The sequence below is a fragment of the Trichechus manatus genome, unplaced genomic scaffold (genome assembly GCF_000243295.1).
Source record: "Trichechus manatus latirostris isolate Lorelei unplaced genomic scaffold, TriManLat1.0 scaffold00022, whole genome shotgun sequence".
In the NCBI taxonomy this organism is placed as follows: domain Eukaryota; kingdom Metazoa; phylum Chordata; class Mammalia; order Sirenia; family Trichechidae; genus Trichechus; species Trichechus manatus.
This window is the reverse complement of record NW_004443958.1, coordinates 11,589,851-11,612,472: the sequence shown is the minus strand read 5'-3', so window position 1 is coordinate 11,612,472 and position 22,622 is coordinate 11,589,851. Positions and strand designations below refer to the sequence as shown.

The following is a 22,622-nucleotide window of genomic DNA, read 5'->3' as shown; positions in this document are numbered from 1 at the left end:
ACCATTGTCATAGGGCAACATTTGAAGTAACTGTTAAATGAGAAACTATTTTGTTCTGTAAGCCTTCATCTTAAGTGAGAATAGCAGCACAATTGCAAGAGCGTAGTCAGTGTCACTGAACTGTGCCTGTAGAAATTTTTGAAATGGGGTATCTTTGGCTATGTGTATTTTCACCAAAAAAAGGTTGAGAAGTTAGAGGGTTGACATGTTGTGGGGTTGTTAACCAATGTCATAAAACAATATGTGTACTACTGTTTCGTGAGAAAGTATTTGTTCTGTAAGCCTTCACCTGAAGTACAATAAAATAAAAAATAAAAAAATAAAAAAACTTTTTGTATCCGTTGGAGTTTGTCATATCAACATCTGACCTGTGGAAAGTAGCTTTTTAAAGAATCTCTCTGCTTTCAGTGACTCTTTCAACAGGAACTTGTTATAACTCTGCTGCCGTCATGTCTGTGTAACAAGTTGTGATGGTTAAGATTGTATGTCAGCTTGGCTGGGCCATGATTCTCCGTGTTTTAATGTAATCACTCCCATGATTGAATATACTGTGAGTAGCCAGTCAGATGAAAGGGAGTCTCCTTGGGGGTGTGGCCCGCATCTGTATATAAGCAGACATTCTGGCTTTTTGCTCTCTCTGGATCCTGCGGCTGCTTCCTCTTGTCTGATCTCCCGTTCTTGGGACTTGAGCTGTCAGCTTATCTGCTGAACTTGGGAATTGTCGATCTGCACAGCTTGTGAGTGGGAGACCTGCCGATCTTGGGCTTGCCAGCTTCTGCAGCTGTGTGACTTGGAAGAGGCCTCTACCCTGATCCACAGACTTGGGACGTTCTAGCCTCTACAATCACGTGAGCTGTTTCCTTGATACAATCTCTCTATATATATTTATACACTTTACTGGTTTTGCTTCTAGAGAACCCAGTCTAAGACACAAGTGCTTTACAAGGCTCCCGATTTAGAAAGGTGAAGAGGACACAGCCATTGCCCTTGGGGAATTCCAGTCTGGGATGAGCATCTGTGACCAGAGAAGCAAGTAAAGACAATACAGGCGTATCAGGACTGGCCTGGTGGGAGGCAGACTGCATCCTACATGGTACATATTTGTTTGTGTTGTTTTGTCTTGTCTTGCTTTTGTTGTATCACCTTTCTCTGATGAGTGTTCTGACTTCTTTGAAGGCATCTTTCTGCCCACCATCCTCCAAATATGCTTTCCAAGAAGCTGTCCTCAGTCTTCTGTTCTCTTATATGCTCTGCCTCATTGCATTCAACCCTCTCAAGATTCCAATATCTTCCAATATGGATGACTCCCTATGATGGAGAATTTTATGTATCAGTTTAGCTAGATAATGCTGCCCAGTTTTTTCATCAAACACTAATCTAAGTGTTGCTGAGATGGTATTTTGTAAATGTGATTAACACAATCAGTTAATTTTACGCAGTGGAGATAATATGGGTGGGCCTCATCCAATCTCTGAGTAGCTGTATCCAGCTATGACTGAAGTCAGACTACCCATACATTTTCCAGTTATGTGAGCTAATTAATTCTTTGTTTGTTTAAGTTATTGTGAATTAGGTTTTTAGTCATTTGTAACCAGAGAGTCCTACCTGATATACCTTCCTAAATCCAAGTTGTTCATAGTATTTTAGACCTGGAAGTTAACGTAGAGATAAAGTCCAACTTACATGTACCTAGTAGAAATCCGAGAAATGGAGAGAGTGAATGACTCTAATATGATCAGGCCCCTAAGCAGAGACCAGCCTAAAACCTAGGTCTTTGCTCTCCCAGTGCTAAGTTTTTCTGCCAAAAAGGCTACATTAAGTTAAGGTGTTTTTAAATATTTCAGTCTCCTACTTCTAGGCCTTGACCTCTCAGCTTTCTATCTTTTACCTCCCTGCAGCCATAAACTCTCTCTCTTCTTAACTAAGTATTTACTGTGTGCAGCAACTCAGTACCCTTGAACAGAACTTAACCTCCGCAATGAGCACTGCAAATCAAATGGCCCTGCTCCTCCTGGTCTTTGAGCTTCAAAAGCCTAGTGTGGAAGAGGGAGGGAGGGGACATCACTGATCATAGTTTCCTAGGAGGGGTTAGTGACGCAGAGGTTGGCCTCAAAGCCAGCCCAGAGGTATGGCATGGAGGGCTTGGCCCTGAACAGAAGTTTGGGGCTGGCAGAGAAGGCAGTGGAATATAAAGCAGAAATTAGACACTAAAGAAAAAAATACCAGTGAATGGTTAAAGTGTTGATGGTTAACTCAGGTCTTCTTGCCTTCTCCCTCACTCCACTGTCGATGCCTGGAGGAAAGAGATCTTGTCTTGTTCACCGCTGTGTCCCCCGCACCCAGCGCTCCTCCTGCCATGCAACAGACTTCGGTCTCTTCAGCCATCTTTCATTTCCACCAATTTGCAAAGCTCTTTTCTACTTCTGAGCCTTAGAACAAGCTAAGAACATTCTCTCTTTCCAAATGGCAGATACCTTCTTATCCTTTAGTTCACAGTTTAAATGTTAGCTCCTTGGGGAGCCTTAATTCTATTTAAAATAAATTACACACACACACACACACACACACACACACACACAGAGGTTAGTTTCTGGTTCAGCATCCTGTTTATTTTCTTCATAGCACAATGACAATCTGTAACTGTTTGTTTCTTGTATATCTCCACCACTTGATTATAAATTCTAGGAAGAGAAAATCCATACGCATCTTGTTCACTGTCATAATCCCAGCAATTAGTACATCCAAGACACTCAATAGATAAAGGTTGAAAGAACAAAAAAGTGAATATATACAATCAGGATTTAACAAACCTCTACATAATTTTAATTCTGTGTTATATGGGAATTTAGTACATAATAAAGGTAGCATATTAGATCAAAGAGGAAAGATGCATTGTTTAATAACTATCTAGGATTGACTGAATGACCAAAACTAAAGCTGAATCTCTCCCTTCTTTTTTCACTTTTTATATTAAAATCAGTTTCAAGTGGATCAAAGATGTAAGCCTTAAAAAAGAAAACCGATATCTTGGGAGACATATAGCTCAATTGGCATAACATAGGTTATAAAGAAAATGTTGTACATCCTACTTTGGTAAGTAGCGTCTGGGGCCTTCAAAGCTTGTGAGCGGCCATCTAAAATATTCTACCGGTCCCACCCCATCTGGAGCAAGAGAAAATGAAGAAAACTAAAGACACATGGGAAAGATTAGTCCAAAGGACTAATGGACCACAACTACCACAGTCTCCACCAAACTGAGTCCAGCACAACTAGATGGTGCCCAGCTACCACCAACAACTACTCTGACAGGAATCACAATAGAAGGTCCCGGACAGAGCTGGAGAAAAATGTAGAACAGAATTCTAATTCACAAAAAAGACCAGACTTACTGGTCTGACAGAGCCTGGAGAAACCCCAAGAGTATGGCCTCTGGACACCCTTTTAATTCAGTACTGAGGTTACTCCTTCAGTGAGGTTCACCCTTCAGCCAAAGATTAGACAGGCTCATAAAACGATAATACTCATAGCTTAACCATGTATACAAGATTAAATGGGCACACCAGCCCAGGGGCAAGGACGAGAAGGCAGGAGGGGACAGGAAAGCTGGACAAATGGAAATGGAGAACCCAAGGTTGAGAAGGTAGAGTGTTGACACGGCGTGGGATTGGCAACCAATGTGTCACAAAGCAATATCTATATTAATTGTTTAATGAGAAACTAATTTGCTCTGTAACCCTTCATCTAAAGCACAATAAAAAAAAAGGACACCGTTAAAAGAGCTTGAAGAAAATGAATGAGAAGTTTTAATTATTTAAATGCAGAAACCATTTTCTAAGCAATTGAAAAAAAGAATAGAATGATACACTTGAACCCATAAAACCTAACACTTTCTTCATATACACATACACACTCAAAACATACACAGAGACAAAAGACGAACAGCCAGCTGGGGAAAAATAATTGCTACACTTGACAAACACCTAGATTTTATCTTTAAAAACTGTGTTGGTATAAATCAACAACGAAAAGATTAATAACACAAAAGAATAATAGAAAAGGGGCAGATCACACACACATAAAATGGCTTTTAAGGACATGAATGGGATATACAATTTTAAGGATATCAAAATGAAAGGGATATAAATTAAAACAAAGAGATAATTTTCCCCTTTGGAATTGGCAAAGGTGAAAAAGTTTGATAATGTATAGCGTTGGCCATTATGTGGGCAAACAGATACTGGAATATTCTGGAGGGGTGGGGGTGAAAGCTGGTGCAGGCTCTGTGGAGGATGACTTGGCAACATGTATCAGAATTTTACATGTAGATACTCTTTGATCCAGCAATTTCCTTCTGAGATTTTATTCTTCCGATATATACACAGACATAAGCAAAAATTTGTATATGGAGATAGTCACTTCAGCATTTTTGTAAAAGCAAAAGATCAGAAACAACCCAAATGACCTTCAAAAGCGGGCTGATTAAATAAGGTTTGGTTCATACCCATGATGGAATACTGTGTGACCACTGAAAAGAAAGGTGTCAGTGTTGCCTGTGTCTTTAGTAAATGAAACATACAAGGCATGGAAGAGAATGTATGCAAACCCATTTACTGAAACAATAGTGTAGAAAGAAAGAGAGCGAGACAGATAATCAGAAATAAACAGACCAACATGTTTGTATATGCATAGACCATTTCTAGAACAACTCACAAGAAACCTCTTGGAAAAGGGACTGAGGGTCCAGTAGGCTTATTTTTCATGGTGTCCTTTGCATTATTAGAAAAAAAAATACCATCTGCATATATTACTTTTTTAATTTAAAAGCTAGTCAAATTATAAAAAGATGATGGTAGTATACCTCAGTGTAGCCTCCAAGAAGATTCTCTGTAATAATCTTAGTAATGTTAGTAAAACAGTAATTTGTGTGTGTGTGTATTTGCTTAATGCTTTTATTATCACAAGGCATGGTTTTAAATGAACACCCAAACTATAACAGAGTAACTTTTTCAACAATCCAGAAGTGAGGCAGAGTTAGCCCTTTAGTTGAGAATACATTATTCAACTTAAAAAAGCCGACACTTTATTTATTAATCAATATTTTATTTTAAAGAGATAGCCTGCTCAACTCAGCTTGGGCAGTTTACGCTCTCAACCCAACCCCAACACTGTATTCAAACTCAATGCCAAAAGTTACTCATTAAACCCAAGAGATACAATGCCTTGGGAAAACCCATTATAAACTTTGCCAGCAGGAGGACTAATCTCTTAATGAAATACAGACCAACTATCTAGAAAAACAAAAATGGGCAATTGTCACGTAAGTATGCTTTACCTTTGGGAATCAAACAGCTAAAATTTTAATTGTGGTTTGCATGTAGAGAAATTTAAACTATGAAATCATGATTGATACTTTTATACTTTATCACTACGTTTACTTTTATTGTTGGCTTTAACAAGAGCATACCACGCTTTTTAAAATGAATTTGGAATACTTTTCTCCCCATAGGCCAGAAAGCTCTTAGGAGGGGCAAAAAAGATGTGTGTTTAGAACAAATAGCGCCTTGCAGAGAACAGAAGGTTAATACGTGTTTGTGGAATGTAGACCCAAACTGTTAGTTTGTAGCAAAGTTGCACAAAACTTCATAGACTATGCCTTTTCAGAGTTGTGTGGGGAAGATAGGTTCAGGTTGCAAGTTTCAGGAGACCAAGATGGAAATACTGCAATGAGACCATATAATTTGTATAGAAACATGAAAATATTTCAGTATCATTTGTAAACAGCATCTAACGTTCAGATATCTGGAAATATCCAAGATGTGGACTTAATATTTTACTTTTCTTCTGAAATATCTAGGCTCATGTAAATAACATGTCACGTCCATAAACTGTTAATGACTAAAAGCTGACTAAAATGTTACCATTTGGAACCATCTACGCACAAGACAGACCAGAGTTGAACCTTGATTTTTCACATTGAAAAATGTAAACTTAAAGTTGTTGCAATAAGAATTTTAACTAGGTTTTGCTGCACCCAGTATAGCTTCCTCTCGCAAGAATAATTTATTATGTGCATATTAGGAGTGAAGAATGAAACTTCAAAATTTTCTGTGAACTATAACTTTGTTAAGGAGCCTGGGTGATGCAAGCGGTTTACAATCGGCTGCTATCCTTAAGGTCGGCTGTTCGAACCCACCCAGCGGCTCCGTGGAAGAAAGGCCTGACGATCTGCTTCCATAAAGATTACAGTCAAGAAAACCCTATGAGTCACCATGAGTCGGAATCGACTTGACAGCAGCTAACAACATAACTTTGTTTATGAGGTTTTATCTTTGCTGTACATTAGAACTGTACTTAGATATTTGCAAACCTATAGTTGTTTTCTTCAAAGAGGCATTTTTATTTTTAGTTTTTATTGTGCTTTAAGTGAAAGTTTACAGTTCAAGTCAGTTTCTCATACAAAAATTTATACACACATTGCTATGTGACCCTAGCTGCTCTCCCTATAACATGACAGCACACTCCTCCTTTCTGCCCCAGATTTCCCGTGTCCATTCAGTCAGCTCCTGTCCTGTTTGCCTTCTCATCTCCCCTCCAGACAGGGGCTGCTCATTTAGTCTCATGTATCTACTTGAGCTAAGAAGCACTCTCTTCACAAGTATCATTTTATGTCCCATAGTCCGGTCTAATCTTTGTCTAAAGAGTTGTCTTTGAGAATGGTTTCAGGTCTGGGCTAGCGGAGAGTCTGGGGGCCATGTCTTCCAGGGTCCCTTCAGTCACAGTCAGACCAGTCTGGTCTTTTTACTAGAATTTGAGTTCTGCACCCTACTTTTCTCCTGCTCCACTAGGGATTCTCTGTTGTGTTCCCTGTTAGGGTGGTCATTGGTGGTAGCCGGGCACCATCTAGTTCTTCTGGTCTCAGGCTGATGGAGTCTCTGGTTTATGTGGCCCTTTCTATCTTTTGAGCTAATGTTTTCCTGTGTCTTTGGTGTTCTTCATTCTCCTTTGCTCCAGGTGGGTTGGGACCAATTGATGTATCTTAGATGGCTGCTCACCAGCTTTTAAGACCCCAGATGCCACTCACCAAAATGGGATGCAGAACATTTTCTTAATAAACTTTGTTATGCCAATTGACCTAGATGTCCCCTGAAACCATGGTCCCCAGACCCCCGCCCCCTGCTACTCTGTCCCTCAAAGTGTTTGGTTGTATTCAGGAAACCTCTTAGCTTTTGTGCTGACTTCTCCTGTATTATGTGTTGTCCTTCCCTTCACCTAAGATAATTCTTATCTACTATCTAGTTAGTGAATACCCAACTCCCTCCCTTCCCACCCTTGTAACCATCAAAGAATGTTTTCTTCTGTGTTTAAACCTTCTCTTGAATTCTTATAATAGTGGTCTCATACAATATTTGTCCTTTTGTGACTGACTAATTTCACTCAGCATAATGCCTTCCAGATTCATCCATGTTATGAGATGTTTCAAAGTTTCATCGTTGTTTTTTATCATTGCATAGTATTCCATTGTGTGAATATACCATAATTTGTTCATCCATTTGTCCATTGATGGGCACCTAGGTTGTTTCCATCTTTTTGCTATCGTGAACAGTGTTGCAGTGAACATGGGTGTGCATATATCTATTCATGTGACAGCTCTTGTTTCTCTAGGATATATTCCAAGGAGAGGGATTGCTGGATCATATGTTATTTCTATTTCTAGCTTTTTAAGGAAGTGTCAAATTGATTTCCAAAGTGGTTGTACCATTTTACATTCCAGCAGTGTATAAGTGTTCCAGTGTCTCCACAACCTCTCCAACATTTATTATTTTGTTTTTTTGTTTTTTCTTTGGATTAATGCTAGCCTTCTTGGGGTGAGATGGCATCTCATTGTAGTTTTGATTTGCATTTCTCTAACGGCTGATGATCGTGAGCATTTCCTCATGTATTTGGTAGCCGCCTGAATGTCTTCTTTGGTGAAGTGCTTGTTCATATCCTTTGCTCATTTTTTAATTGGGTTATTTGTCTTTCTGTTGTTGAGGTTTTGCAATATCTTGTAGATTTTAGAAATTAGACACTGATCAGATTTGTCGTAGCCAAAAATTTTTTCCCAGTCTGTAGGATGTCTTTTTACTCTTTTGGTGAAGTCTTTTGATGAGCATAACTATTTGATTTTTAGGAGCTCCCAGTTATCTAGTTTCTCTTCTGGTACTCGTGCATTATTAGTAATGTTTTGTATTCTGTTTATGCAAAGAGGCATTATTTTAAAAATCATTTGTAAACAGCATTTTTGTACTAGCCAAGATTATGAGCCATCCACTTAGGGTATCTTTGAGAGAAATGGAAACCTACTTTTAACATACTTTTGACAGCCTCGAAGGACGTCAGGAATAAGAATTATCCCCCACATTCATTGGCAGCTTAGGGGGTCAAGTTCATCTCTTGAAAGTCAGCCTCACAGGGCAGCTGGTGTCAGAGAGTGGGCCAGCATTTTTATGTATTTCTTTTTTAAATCCTCAGAGCCAGTGTTACACCCTCTCAGAAGGCAGTCAACAGTTACCCAAAAGGGACACCCAGCTCTTGGAAGTGCAGCCTCTCAGCCACACATCAGGGAGTGGAGAGCCAGAGGCCCAACAACCTGTAAGCACTTTATTTTCCTTCCAAATTATAGGCATGACCGGGCTTACTCATGGGCCCGATATTACTCACTAATGACCTGTCATATTGGACCCTCAATCCTCCAATCTGAACATTTCATCATCAGGCATTACTTCCAAGCAGGGAAATTTTTCCCTGGAAAATATGTTACAATATTTGCTGCCAATGTAAGAATTACATTACAGTCTTGGTAAAGTATAGGGTCAGTGAAAGATAGGAAGGTCCTCGACAAGATGGATTGATACAGTGGCTGCAACAACAGGCTCAAGCGTAACAATGATGGTGACGATGACGCAGGACAGGCAGTGTTTCGTTCTGTTTTACACAGGGTCACTATGAGTCGGAAGTGACTCGATGGCACCTAACAACAACAACAATGTAAGAATGTAAACTTCTAGAGAGGACATTTTCTGGTAGAACTATGGTAGAATTCTCTTTCACTTCCCATGCAGGAGACCTGGGTTTGATTCCCGGTCAGTGCACTTCGTGGGCAGCCATCACTCATCTGTCAGTGGAGGCTTACATGTTGCTGTGATGCTAACCAGGTTTCAGCAGAGCTTCCAGCTAGAAAGAAAGGCCTGACAATCTATGTCAAAAATCAGCCAGTGTAATCCCTATGGATCACAACAGTCCAATTGCATTGTGCGTGAGGATCCACTCAATGGCAGCTAACAAGAATAAAGCTTCTAGAAGCTCAGCTTACATTTCCAGCTGTGTCCCCTTAATAGCATACTAGAACTGAGAGCATGAGGCTACACAGTAGCCGCTATGATATTTCAGAAATATAGAAAGGGAGTTTAAAATAGACGCACAAGGAATGAATAAATTCTAAAACTGTCTTTCTAAATGAGTAAGTACAGAACCCTTTTAAAGGACAAAAAATCATCCCAGTAATGTCTTAAATTCTTCGCATTAGAAAGTTACTTGAAGTAGGATGCTTGTAATTTTGAAGCAACTATGCTACCAAAACAAATCTACAGACTAAATACGAGCAAAATACAAGTCAATGGTGTCCAAACGGATGTTATTTAGTGAGATAGTGTTATTTTACTGAGATTAAATGGCTGCATTTGATGTAAAAAACAATCCTGATTGCTATCATGTTGGGGTTTTTGTCTGTTTGTTTGTCTTTCAGTTTCAGCATGTCTAAAACATGACGTGGGGTATGAGTTCTTGGTTCTCCTATCACGCTTCTCTGTTCAACCTACTGAGGAACTTCTGTTTATTCGACTCCCCCGATGCCATTGGCCTTCTCTTGACCCAAACGCATGCGTTTTACGTTAAGCCTCCCTCTGTTCTCTGTTTTTTTATCACTATCCTGCAAAGATTAAAGTTTGGCTGTTTGGCATATGTACAGTCATAAATATAAACACAAATGCAGGCATTGAAATTGTATGCCAGCATTTGGTCATCCTGACTATCCAGTTTCCTTATTATTAATTTTATTTAGGTTATTATCAGCAAGCAGTGCACTGTTTTAAAAGCTTCATTGAACTGTTTTGAATCCTCAAGAATATGTTCACAGACCAGGGGCCACAGATAACTATTTGACAAGCATTCCTCTAAAGCCAATAGAATATGAGCCAGGACATTTTCTAAGATACTGTGATGTAATTAGCCAGTCCTGTAAACTGAAAGTTACTTTTTGCTTGTGTTTTCCCCAATTCTTTTTCCATCATTAGGGACTCTTTTTGAACTGAAGACCTAATGTCTGTGACTAACCTACTTGAACCAGCACTGTTCAAAGAGTTTGCTTAGCCTGGAAGACATGTCTTTGTGCTCAATGAGCTTTAGGCGGGTACACATAGACAGAAAAATAAGATACACAGAAAAATTGGTTTGGATTTAACTAGATGATTCTTCCATTATATTGTTGTTGTTTTCAAGGGAATCACTAACTAGAGGAGAATAGAGAGTTGAGATTAACACTGAGATAACTCTACCATCAGAGTGTGTCTGTGGAGTGAGGGAGACGAGAGCAGGATTGATGGATGTGGAAATAGTCACAAGCTCAAGAGGACTAATGATTTCTGGACAATTATTTGCAAGGCTGATCAACAAGCACTAGAAAGGACTGCAGCCTTGCTCCTCAAAGTGTGGTTCTTGGACCAGCAGCAACATCTGCATTGCCTGAGTGCTGGTGGGAAATGCAGACTCTCAGGCCCCACTCAGCCCTATTGAATCAGAATCCTCATTTTAACAAGATCCTCATGGGATTCTCAGGCACACTAAAGTTTGAGAAGTGCTGCCCTAGAGCACATTAGAATCCCCTGGGGAGTTCTAAAAACCACTGCTGCCTGGGACCCACCCCCCAGAGAGTCTGACTTAACTGCTTTGCTGGATGGTCTGGGCGTCGGGATTTGTAAATGCTCCCCATGTGATTCTAGTGTGCAGGACAGGCTGAGAAACACTGAACTGGAACATTCCATCATCCTTACAAGAACATTTCAGCACAATGCCCACCAAGGCAGGTGTCGTTCTGAACAGCCACAAATGAAAACCAATATGTAAATGTGAAAACATCTGCTCAGCTGTGGTGTTTAAGAACATGCCTCTTGTGCCAATATTTAGCCAACATAAATATTGTCTACAATGGAAAATGGGTTGGGACTTGTAGCAGGTAGATACCAGGTGGGCTCAGATGAAGGTGGATCAGGAACAACACGTGGTTGCTACGTGACAGTTAGGGGATAGATAGGGCCAGATTCCTGGGAAGAGAAAGGTAGTTCTGGAAGCAGGTAAAAAGGGAACTGGACATTTGGGATGAAAGTGGGTATGGATTTAACAAAGGATGTTCATTACACTGTGATCCCCAAACTTGAAAGAGACGTAGTGAACCTCAAACGATAAACAGTCTAGACCATGTAATCACACCTCCCTTCTCCGGAAATTTTTTATCCCAGAAAGTTATTACATCAAAATACCACCGTAAGTATGTTTTTGTTGTTAGTTGCCATCAAGTCAGCTCCGACTCATGGTGACCTTACGTGTAACAGAACAAACCCCTTCCCGGTCCTGCGCCATCTTCTTGATTGTTGCTACGTGTGAGCCCATTGTTGTGGCTATTGTGTCGATCCATCCCATTGAGGGTTTCCCTCGTTTTCACTGATCCTCTACTTTACCAAACATGAATATAGGAGGGAACAAAAAGGGCCTCTGATAGCAAAACATGACACACAATTTTTTATTGAAAGACAAGTCTCTCATTCAAAGTCTAGCTACATTTTAGACACAGCTACACAATCTTGGTCATTTGGATTTCTTGGCGATAGTAGATACAAAGCAGTCATGTTAAAGAAGAAGAAAAAAGGCAGCTTCTGCAGGTGGACACTGTGTCTTACTCATTGCTCTACTCTTTGGGATGGACACAAAATGGTGTTCCATAAACATTTTTGATAGATGAATCAATGAACAGGGAGCAGTGACAAGAGATGAGACTAGACAGGTGTACAAGGTGAGACTTAAAGACCCTTGTTTGCTCTACCGAGGAACTTGGGTTTTATTACCTTAGCTAGCTGTTCTTAGTTGCCCTGATGTCAATTCCCACCTTAGGCTAGCAGTAGTTTTTAAACCTTACACATCAGATTCCCTTAGAGGGCTTATTAAAACAGAGAGCTGGACCCTATCCTAGAATGTCTGGGGTAGCCCATTGCCATCAAATTGATTCCGACTCATAGCAACCCTATAAGACAGAGTAGAACTGCTCCATAGGGTTTCCAAGGAGTGGCTGGTTGATTCGAACTGTCAAACCTTTTGGTTAGCAGCCTAAGTTCTTAACCACCGCACCACCAGGGCTCCAGAATGTCTGGGTGGAGCCCAAGAATTTGCATTTCTAACAAGTTCTCAGGTGATGCTGATGCTGCTAGTCCAGGGAACACATTTTGAGAACTGATGCCTTATGCAACAGGGAAGCGGTAATGATCTTAGTCCCTGGGTAGTGTAAACAGTTAACAGGCTCAGCTGCTAATCGAAAGGCTGGTTGTTAAAGTCCACCAGAGGTACTTTGGAAGAGGCCTGGCAATCTACTTGGGAAAAATTAGTCATTGAAAATCCTATGGAGCACAGTTCTACTCGGACACACATGGGGTCTCCATGGGTCAGAAATGACTTGAAGAAAAGAACTAATATTTATCAAGCAAAAAAAGAAAAAAATGACTAGACGGCAGCTGGTAGTAGTAGGAATGGATCTCAGGCAAGTGATGGCAGGTCAGAGCTGTTCAGGAAGCTGGTGGAGAATGATTTGGAGAGAAACATGGCCAGAAGGAAGCAAAGCACTCGAGAGGTAGTGGCCCTAGAGAGAAATAATGAGATCTCCTCTCCCTACTCCCATCCAAAGTAGTGACAATACAACTGGAAGGAAGAGAGCAGACTGGAGAGTCAAATCAACAAACCTTGTTGATTAACTGGATATGGGAGGCGAGGAAGAAAGAATAAAAAGTGTACGGTGACTTGTATAACCCAGGGGGATGGTGGTGTATCCAGGGGATACGAGGCAAAGGAGAAATTTGCAAGGTGAGAGGAAGAATTTGGTTTGGGGACCTGTTAAATCTGAGATATTTGTGGTATATCTGGGTATGAAACCCAGCAGGTAGCTGGATCTGAAACTCAAGAGCGAAGTCTGCGCTTGAGGTAAATTCGAGAGGGATGAATGTATAGTTTGTTGTTGTTATTGTTTTTCTTAATAATGAGTATGTGTTTGATTACAAGTAGCAGACTACCAGACTAACAGTGACTTGCATAACAAAGTCATTTAATGATCAGCCTTAACAGGGAGTCTGAAAGGAGGTGACCCCAGTGTTGGTTCAGCAGTACAGTCACGTCATTAAGAACGCAGGCTACATCTATATTTCCATTCCGTCACCTTGATCTATTGGCAATGTCTCCCCACATGGGTACAAGATGATGGTCATGTGTGAGTTAATGTCCTTACAAGATGGAGTCACAAATAAGGAAAACGCGGAGGAAGAAGTGTCGTTCTCCTCGTGTACCACTCTCCTATCAGTGAGGGAAATCTTCCTCAGAAGGTCCAAGCAGACATCCTTTTCTATCTCATTGGCTAGACTGCTCAAATGCCCAATCACTGGCAAGGAGGAATAGGATATCCATGAATTATGATTCATCTCTGGGGCTGGGGCAAATTGGAGTTCTGTAATCAAGGAAGAAGGGCTCCACTGTTGGGTAGGCAACCAATCTACTGGACGTAGTGATTAAAATCATGGGACTTAATAAGATATCTTAGGGAGAGAGGACTGAGAAGTAAACAGGGTTGATGATGGATTCTTTTAGGTGAAAGTGACAGAGATCCAACTCAACCCATCTAAAGCACATAGCAAAGTTGAATCCAATGGCTCAAATCATCTTGTCAGCTCTCTCTCTCTCCTTCTTTCTATGTGTTGGCCTCATTCTTTCCTACTTAAAATGAACTTTTTCTTTTCAGTGGAATGGGAGTTGAAAAGGGCTGGTAAGTGGGGAGACGTGGTCACAGATTGCTTGGGTACCACGGAGATTTCCATGGTCCCACATAGGAACCTCAAGGAAAAGAGCTTTATTCTCTAAGCATCTGTATTATAAATGTCAAGGGAGAATTCTGATTGGCTTGGGTCATGTACTTAATGCTTGGGCCATCACCGTGGTCAAGATTGGTCTTACCCTTGGGGGTTAGGGATACTGGTTTATCACTACTGCTTTGTTATAACTATTTTTTTTTTTTTACTACTACTACTATTGGATGGACTGAAGTAGAAAGAGAATGAAGACTTGAAGACCGGATAGGAAGGCAATAAAATAATTTACCCTTCAGGTGATGGGGGCTTGGATGGTTGTAGTGGGAATGTAAAGGAAGATAAAATGTTGGAAAGAATTTTAAAGAAAGAGTAAATAAGTTTGGATCCACTGTAAATTTAAACTCTCTCACTAGGTCAAACAATAGCATTCATTGTTTTGATACTGATTGAGACAGAAATTTTTCTCAAAGCAAATTTAGCTATTTCACCTTGTTTTCCTTTTCAGCAAGTCAGAACTTGTTCACATACTGTTGGTTATGTCCTACAACACAGCACTATTTGAGGCTGTGATGGCCCAGCTCAGCCCTCAATATTTTTCTCTTTTCCATTCTGTCTGCCCACTCATCATTCAGTCTTGAGAATCCCAGAGTACACTAGCCTTCTTTTTTTTTTTTTTTTTCCCTGCAAGCAATGAATCTCAAATTTATACTTTCACTGAATTGTATGAAAAATAGTCTTTGGCAATAGAAGAAGGAAACGGGTAATTATTTTCTAATGAGAAAATAGCTTCATTTTTCAAAACTCTTGAAGGCATGGTTTCACGCATGGTTGAGAAATAGCCACCATTTTCCCATAATCACCTTATCCCCCAAGCTCTCTTTTGCTGATGCAATATAGCAGAGATTGGATGTCTGGAAGTTTACCCCTCTTCAGAGGTCTTTAAGTCCCAAAACAATCTGTAGGCCACCTCATAGCAGACGATAGTTTTTCCCAGGACACAAAATCTTGTTTTCGGACAATGAATGTTATTCCACATCTACTAGGCGCTCCAAGTTCTCCAGCCCAACATGGTACAAAGTGCCCCTAAGAATGAGTCAACAGAGATGTTAAAGAGCCCCATGATACCTTACAACAATCATGATGCAAACAAAGACGTTGGGGAAAGAGGGAGGCATTGATGACAAGCTTCTCGCTTCTTTGGACCGACCTTAACTCAAACTCTTCCTCCTAGTTGCCCCATCCCAGTAGCCATCTTTCAGATTTGTCACTTGAGTTACTTGGCAAAAAAAAAAAAAAAAATTAAACCAAGGAAGACATCATGGACCACTTCTAATCTTCTCTTTATGTAACCAGAGCAATTCACTCTTGGTGACTGGAGGCCTTGCTTTAGTTGGTACATGCATGCCATTTGCCGTAAGAAACTCAGCCTTCTCAACACCTTTTAAAATAACGTGTTGACAGAATTGTTACAACCACGAGGACAACATTTTTCAATCTCTCTATTAACAAGGAGCCTTGGTGGCTCAGTGGTTAAGAGCTCTGGCTGCTAACCAAAAGGTTGCAGTTCAAATCCACCAGCCTCTCCTTGGAAACCCTATGGGGCAGTTCTACTCTGTCCTATGGGGTCGCCATGAGTCAAAATTGACTTGATGGTAACGGGTTTGGTTTTAGGAGCCCTGGTGGCACAGTGGGTAAAGTGATGAACTGTTAACCAAGAAGTTGGCGGTTCAAACCCACCAGCCTCTCTGAGGAAGAAAGATGTGGCAGTCTGTTTCCATAAAGATTACATCCTTGGAAACCCCATGGTACAGTTCTACTCTGTCCTATAGGGTTGCTATGAGTTGCGATTGACTCAATGGCAATGGGTTTAGTTTTTTTTTTTAATTGACATTTGGGGCTGGGTTATTCTTTGTTGTGGGGGACTCTCCTGTGCATTGTAGGGTATTTACCAGCACCCATGGCATCTACCTACTAGATGCCAGTATTACCACCCTGGCCCCCCAAGTCAATCAAAAATGTCTCCAGATATTGCAAATGTCCCCAGGGAGACAATAAAAACAGCAAACAAACAAAAAACACTGCATTAGATACAGACCTTAGATGTAACAGCAAGGCTTTGAGGCAGGTACAGAACATGGTGCTGTCTTTATCTGGCTATATCTCTACCAGGATGATGTATTCCTGCCCCTCTGACCCAAGCCCTTCCCCCACACACTGATTCCCTCTCTTATCATAGGGTGAAAACTCATCTTGAACACTGACCCTCCTTGTCCTGCTGTTGATGACAGCAGCAGCTGGGGGCAGCAATTTTTCCCCAAAAGGCTGACAGCCCCTAGTAACTTCTAGCAGCAGGGTGGGAAGGGCTCCACTGCAGATGCACCCAGTAATGAGGCTGCTGAGCTGCTGGTTTCCCTGCCTAGATGAGAAATGTTTGCATTTATTAGGGACAGCTATTGAGCAAAACAATCAGGAGTTGATTTGTTCACATCTCCTCTGTTTTATGGGAGTCCTTGGGTGGTACAAATGGTTAACTCACTAGGCTACTAACCAAAAAGTTGGTGGTTCAAGTCCACCCAGAGGCTCAGAAGAAAAGTTCTGGTGATCGACTTCTGAAAAATAAACCATTGAAAACCCTAAGGAGCACAGTTCTACTCTGACATACCTGGGGTTGCCAGAATCTACAGCAGCTGATTTTTTTCCCCTCTGTTTGGGTGCTAGCCCAAAGAGACTGGCCTACTCAGTCTCCCGATGCCAGAGCTCAGCACATGGCAGGCTGTCACATGGTGGACACTTCTAAGTGTACATCATTACCTTCAGGAATAGTGGCAGCCGCCACCTCAGGCTGCTAGATGTTCCTAGAGCCGTCAAGTCAGATCTCCTTGCTCCTGCCCAGCCCCATAGTCGCCTTGGATAGATGAAGAGCTCATCATCATGTGTAACAAAAGAGCATGGCCTAAGAAAGCTTGTCTTTCTAGAAAATGATCTAACAATGGCAATCTTCGTTAAAAGGTATTCTTAAAATGTCAACATATAAATAATCACCAATTTCAGAGAAAGCTTGTTTTTTATTTAACCTAAAAAAAGATTCACTCATCTTTCAGAACATACAGTCAGCATGTGTAAGTAAAGCATGCTAAGATTCGACCCAAATGGATTTTTTTTCCACCTTTTGCCTTATTTGCCAAACGAAGCAAATGTCTTGACCCTTTTAGAATTATGGCCACAAACTTAATAGTCACACTTGCCTCTTTAAAATTGCATCTCAGAAAGGATGGATCAATAGCAACAAACAGCCCCGAGTGTTCCAAGCACCCTTCTAAGGCTGGGCAGAGCTCAGGCTTCTTAACACACATTCCCAGCTATCTGGTTTGTCCCCTTGATTACAAAGGAACACAAACAGACTTCTAATGAGGATCCAGGTGGGAAGAGGGTCTAAGAGAGAATCTAATTAAAATGGAGCAATAACTAGATGGTAAGATACCAAACATTCTTATAAGAGTCAAACTCTGCTTAAATGTACCAAACAGAGTACACTGCAATATATATATACATATATTTTTCTATTTAGTAGTTTTAGTGTTTTGCTTCGACAAGCGTTTAAGTGGATTTTGATTTTAAAAACAAAAAACAAAAAACAAAAAAGCAAGACTATCAAATTTATTGTCCCAAGGAAACCATGCCCGAGAAATGGTCAACTTAATGAAACCAATATGTCACATGTCACACAGGACTCGTGCTTAAAGATGTGAATGGCCCCCTCTGTTCTGTTTCAATGGCCCATCATTCTCTCCTAAACGTATCTGTGGACATGTCACCAGAATATTTTATGGCTCTGTATTCTTGAACTTTAATAGTATAATTCTTTGCATCTATACTAACTAGCCTCTAAGTACAAATGAGTAACCAGATAGAGATGAAAGAATATTGTCCTGAGATAGAGAGGAAGGAGTCCAGGTTCCAGGAGCAGGTAGGTGACCCTGGGCAGGTGATTTAACAGCCAAGCCTCAGTTTCTTTATCTGTAAAATGAGGGGATTGGATGTATTCAATGTTCCTGAAACTTCATGTGTAAGTACATCCTTCATGATTGTTGCCAAATATATGTGCCACCTGGAATATTAACTATCAATATTTTCTTTAAAGTCACTCACCTTTTTGACATAAATCAATTTGTCTTAAAAGAAAACTTCATACTAGTACTGTAAATGTAAAATCAGTATCAACTAACATACATTGTAGGTAAATAAAAGCAAAAAGAATATATTAAATTCTGACTAAATACTGCTGCCAGCTGACACCTCAGATTCTGTCATCTGTTGTCTCTTTCTGATAAAAAGACCTATTAGCATGGGATAGGGCAGGGGTCAGCAAAGTAATTATTTGAGGCTTTGTGGGCCAGATAGTCTCTGTTGCAACTGTTCAACTCTACCAGCACATTGTGAAAGCAGCCATCCACCAAGTATAAATGAATGGCACGTGGCTGTGTTCCAATAAAACTTTATTTACAAAAACAGGTGACAGGCCGGATTTGGCCCACAATCTGTAGTTTGACAACCCCTGCGTTGGAAGAGTAAGACAGACATACTACCACCAGGCAGACTGACACAATCAGAAGAATTCAGAGAGAATTTTAAAAGGAATTCTTTTCCCAATGCCTTCTCAGGGCAACGCAAAAAAAACCCACCTCTGACTAGTGGTTTTCCATGGCAGCCATTTTGGAAACCATGGGCTGGATTTTTATTCTAAGATTCTATGTGAGCCTCTCCCCTTTTCATGTATCTTTTGCTCCTTCGATAAGCTTCAGCATTTCTTTCCTGTGCAGCCCCTCAGTACATTTTTAAGCTGTCTTTCTTACTCATTGGGATGTCCATGTGGCAAGTTTCTAATCTTTGTCAGCCCAGTGGCTCTCAACCCAGGCTGCACATTAGAATTATCTGGAGAGTTTTTTTAAAGGAACCAAACCTGAGCCCCACACTCAGAGATTCTGATTTAATAGAACTATAGTGGGCCTCGGTCATTTGCATGTTTTAAAGCATCCCAAATGATTCTGATGTGCATCCAGGATTGAAAAGCTACTAATCTATGTTTTGGGGGCAGTGGTGGTTCCGTGGTAGAATTCTCAACCACAGACTGAAAGGTTGGCAGTTTGAACCCGCCCAGAGGTGCCTCGGAAGAAAGGCGTTGTGATCTGCTTCCAAAAGGTCACAGCCTTGAAAACCCTACAGAGTGAAGTCCTGTTTTGCAAGTCGGCAACACATGGGGTCTCCATGAGTCATCGAAAGCAACAGATTTGGTTTTTTGGCTTGGGCGATCCCTCCGCTACTCTGAGGGCGAGACACTTTTGGAAAGGGGGAATGAAAAGTTTGGGGTAGGATGGGGAGAAGAGGAGGAGCCTTGAAAGCCTGTTGGAGATGGGACAGAAGACCAATTCCTCCCCCGCCAGCTCTGAGTCATCTGGTAACGAAGCTTCCTCACTAGAAGCGTATCTACGCAAAATAGCACCTTTGATAAGCACCGAAATGGCGCCCCTGCAGGGGCAGAGCGAGGCTAACAAGCACCCAGAGGCAATCCCTCAATTGCACCCCCACCCCATCTCCAGATGAATCGACGTTGATACGGCCAGGCGTTGGGCAGAAACGCCTTCCCTTCTTTGCTCTGCTTCCTCAGTCTTTTACATTTGCAGCACGTCAGAGTGGCATTCGTCTGGCGCCCCCTGTGCCCCCACCCCCACACCTCTGTGTCTGCCGTGCTTGAGGAAGGACGTTGGGCCATACATAGCAGCTTAACAGAAACTGCGCAGTGGCGCCCCCTTCAAGTGGTGCCCAGCGTTCTCACGTTGTTTTATTTGATACTCCCAGGATCCTGCGGAATAGGGCAGGGATTAATCCCGTTTACAGATGAGAAGCATAAAACATGACTCTGTTTGAATCGGAAGGGGCACTGTGGGCAGAATTTGACAGTAGTGCCTCTCCCGCATACAGGAGATGGCTGTTTGTTTTGCCTAGTAAACGGTGGTATCCAGCCTTCATTTTCATTTCACTTCCTGCTGTCTCATCATCAAGAACATTTATCGATCCCAAACCTATGCAAGAGGTTCTTGGCTTCCCTGGCCCACAGCAAGTCACAGGTCTCAACTGGTGTTTCTGTAAAAGACCAGCATTCTGAGAGTTGGGCTGAGTAGAGTTTTTTAAAAATAACTTTTAGAAGGACAAAAAAACCAAAAACAACTAACTGCTGAGAAGTCAATAGTAGAGTCTCTGGAGCCATACTGTGTGGGTTTAAGTCTGTGTTCTACTACTTAACAGCTGTGTGACAATGGGCAAGATATTAACCTCTCTGTGTCTTGGTTTTCCATCTGCAAAATATAATAAAGCAGTTAATACCTACCTCAAGGAACCCTGGTAGCGCAGTGGTTAAGCACTTGGCTGCTAACCAGAAGATTGGCAGTTCGAACCCACCAGCCGCTCCATGGGAGAAAGATGTGGCAGTCTGCTTCCATAAATATTACAGCGCTGGAAACCCTGTGGGGCAGTTCTACTCTGTCCTATAGGGTCGCTATGAGTTAGAAACAACTTGATGGCAACAGGTTTTGGTTTAATGCCTACCTCATTGGGCTGCTGAGAGGTTTAAATGAGTTCTTGTATATGAATTGTTTGGACCAGTGTCTGGCACATAGTAAGTGCTTTATATTTTTTCACCATTCTAATTTTAAGTTTTTGTCCCATAAATTTCTCTTAGATGTTTAGCCCGTGCACCTACTTATCCATATAAATATAAAATGGTTTCTAACTTAGGACAAAATTATACAATCATTTATTTTGAGTTTACTATATCCTTATTTTAAAGGCTTCACACAAAGTACCACGTAAGGGACTCATTCAACACTCAACAGGAATCAGGTCAAGATGGAAAGAAATAATAAAAATAACATTGAGTACTCGCCACGTGCAAAGAGTGCTCTATATCCTCATAACAGCCTGTAAGAGGTAGGTACTGTATTTACCATCTTTCAGGTGAGAAAACAGAGACTTAGGATACCCACTGCCATCAAGTCAATTCTGACCCGCAGTAACCCCATGTGTTACAGAGTAGAACTGTCCCACAGGACTTTCTCGGCTGTAATATTTACGGAAACAAATTGCCACACCTTTCTTCTGTGGTGCCGCTGGCTGGTTTCGAGCTGCCAACCCATTCATTTAGTACTGAATTTTAAGCAAATAACGCGAGCTATACGTTTTTTGCCAATATCTGCACACACCCCCACACAAGGTATTTCTGTAAGTATGTGCTATGCTTTTTTTTTTTTTTTTTAATAGCAACACGTAAAAGAAAGGTAGCATAGAGTGCTTACAGAAATACCTGGTGTGGGGTAGGGCGTCATTGGCAAAAATAAAACACACATGTTAACTGCATAAAAATACGGTAGTCTAGGGCAAACCGTTTGGGCCACCCAGGGACAGATTTTCATAGGGTAAAAAGAGAAAATAGAATTATGGCATTCGCAAAGGTAAATTTCTGAGAACGGGGTGGGTGGGGGAGGGGAGGGGGAGGAGGAAACCTGTGTGACCTCAAAGAAGTCCCTTCTCCAAAACAGACCTCAGTTTCCCCAACTCTCTATAATCACACAAGGTAAGTTTAGCCAAAAGCCTCAACATTGATTGCAGATCCCATGAGCTAACAATGGCACTGACAATTGCTTACAGGAGCGTCAGGGAATCTGAGGCTCTCCCCAGCAGTCTTCAGCAGCCTCCATTTTGCTCCTGCTTATTAGCCACTGCCAGATTTTAATCTTGGCCCTTGCTTTTATCTTCTCAGCCTCCTTCTTGTTTCATGCCAACTCAAACAGCAGTCCCCTTTAGATCAGTGTTCAGCTAGCCCTCTGCCCTCTGCTCCCAGCACTCCCTAAGATCCCTGCTGGGTCAGAGCCTGGATACCAAGCAACCACTTACAAATATTTACTGAGCAAAGTGAAGCAAGCCAGGGGTTCTGGGGAGATGCACTGGAAATAGAAAACAATCATAATACTCTTCCCTTTACATTTCAATAAGTCTTCAGAGTCTACAAATGACCCTTAGATGTTTATTACATCAAGCATCCCACCTCTTACGAGTAGATCTGAGTCCACAGTCCACGCTGTCATTATGCCACATGTCTTGGTCTAAGGGTGTGGCTTGTTGTTGTTAGTGCCGTTGAGTTGGTTCCGACTCATAGCGACCCTACGTACAACAGAATGAAACGCTGCCCAGTCCTGCGCCATCCTCACAATTGTTGCTATGTTTGAGCCCATTGTTGCAGCCACCGCGTCAGTCCATCTCGTTGAGGGTCTTCCTCTTTTTCACTGACTCTCTACTTTACCAAGCATGATGTCCTTCTCCAGGGACTGGTCCCTCCGGATAACATGTCCCAAGTAAGTGAGACAAAGTCTCGCCATCCTTGTTTCTAAAGTGCATTCTGGCTGTACTTCTTCCAAG

The 22,622-nt window shown here is 41.4% G+C and overlaps 1 protein-coding gene across 1 annotated transcript in view; it reads left to right on the top strand.

The window, feature by feature from the left end:
• Nucleotides 1-5,302: 5,302 nt before the first annotated feature.
• The window catches only part of ANXA13 (annexin A13), a 57,937-nt gene continuing 40,617 nt past the window's right edge, over nucleotides 5,303-22,622 (top strand). Inside the window, exons 1-2 of the mRNA XM_004372989.2 lie at nucleotides 5,303-5,317; nucleotides 8,512-8,631. Of these exons, the coding sequence (XP_004373046.1) occupies nucleotides 5,303-5,317; nucleotides 8,512-8,631 (135 nt within the window). The remainder of the gene's footprint in view (nucleotides 5,318-8,511; nucleotides 8,632-22,622) is intronic.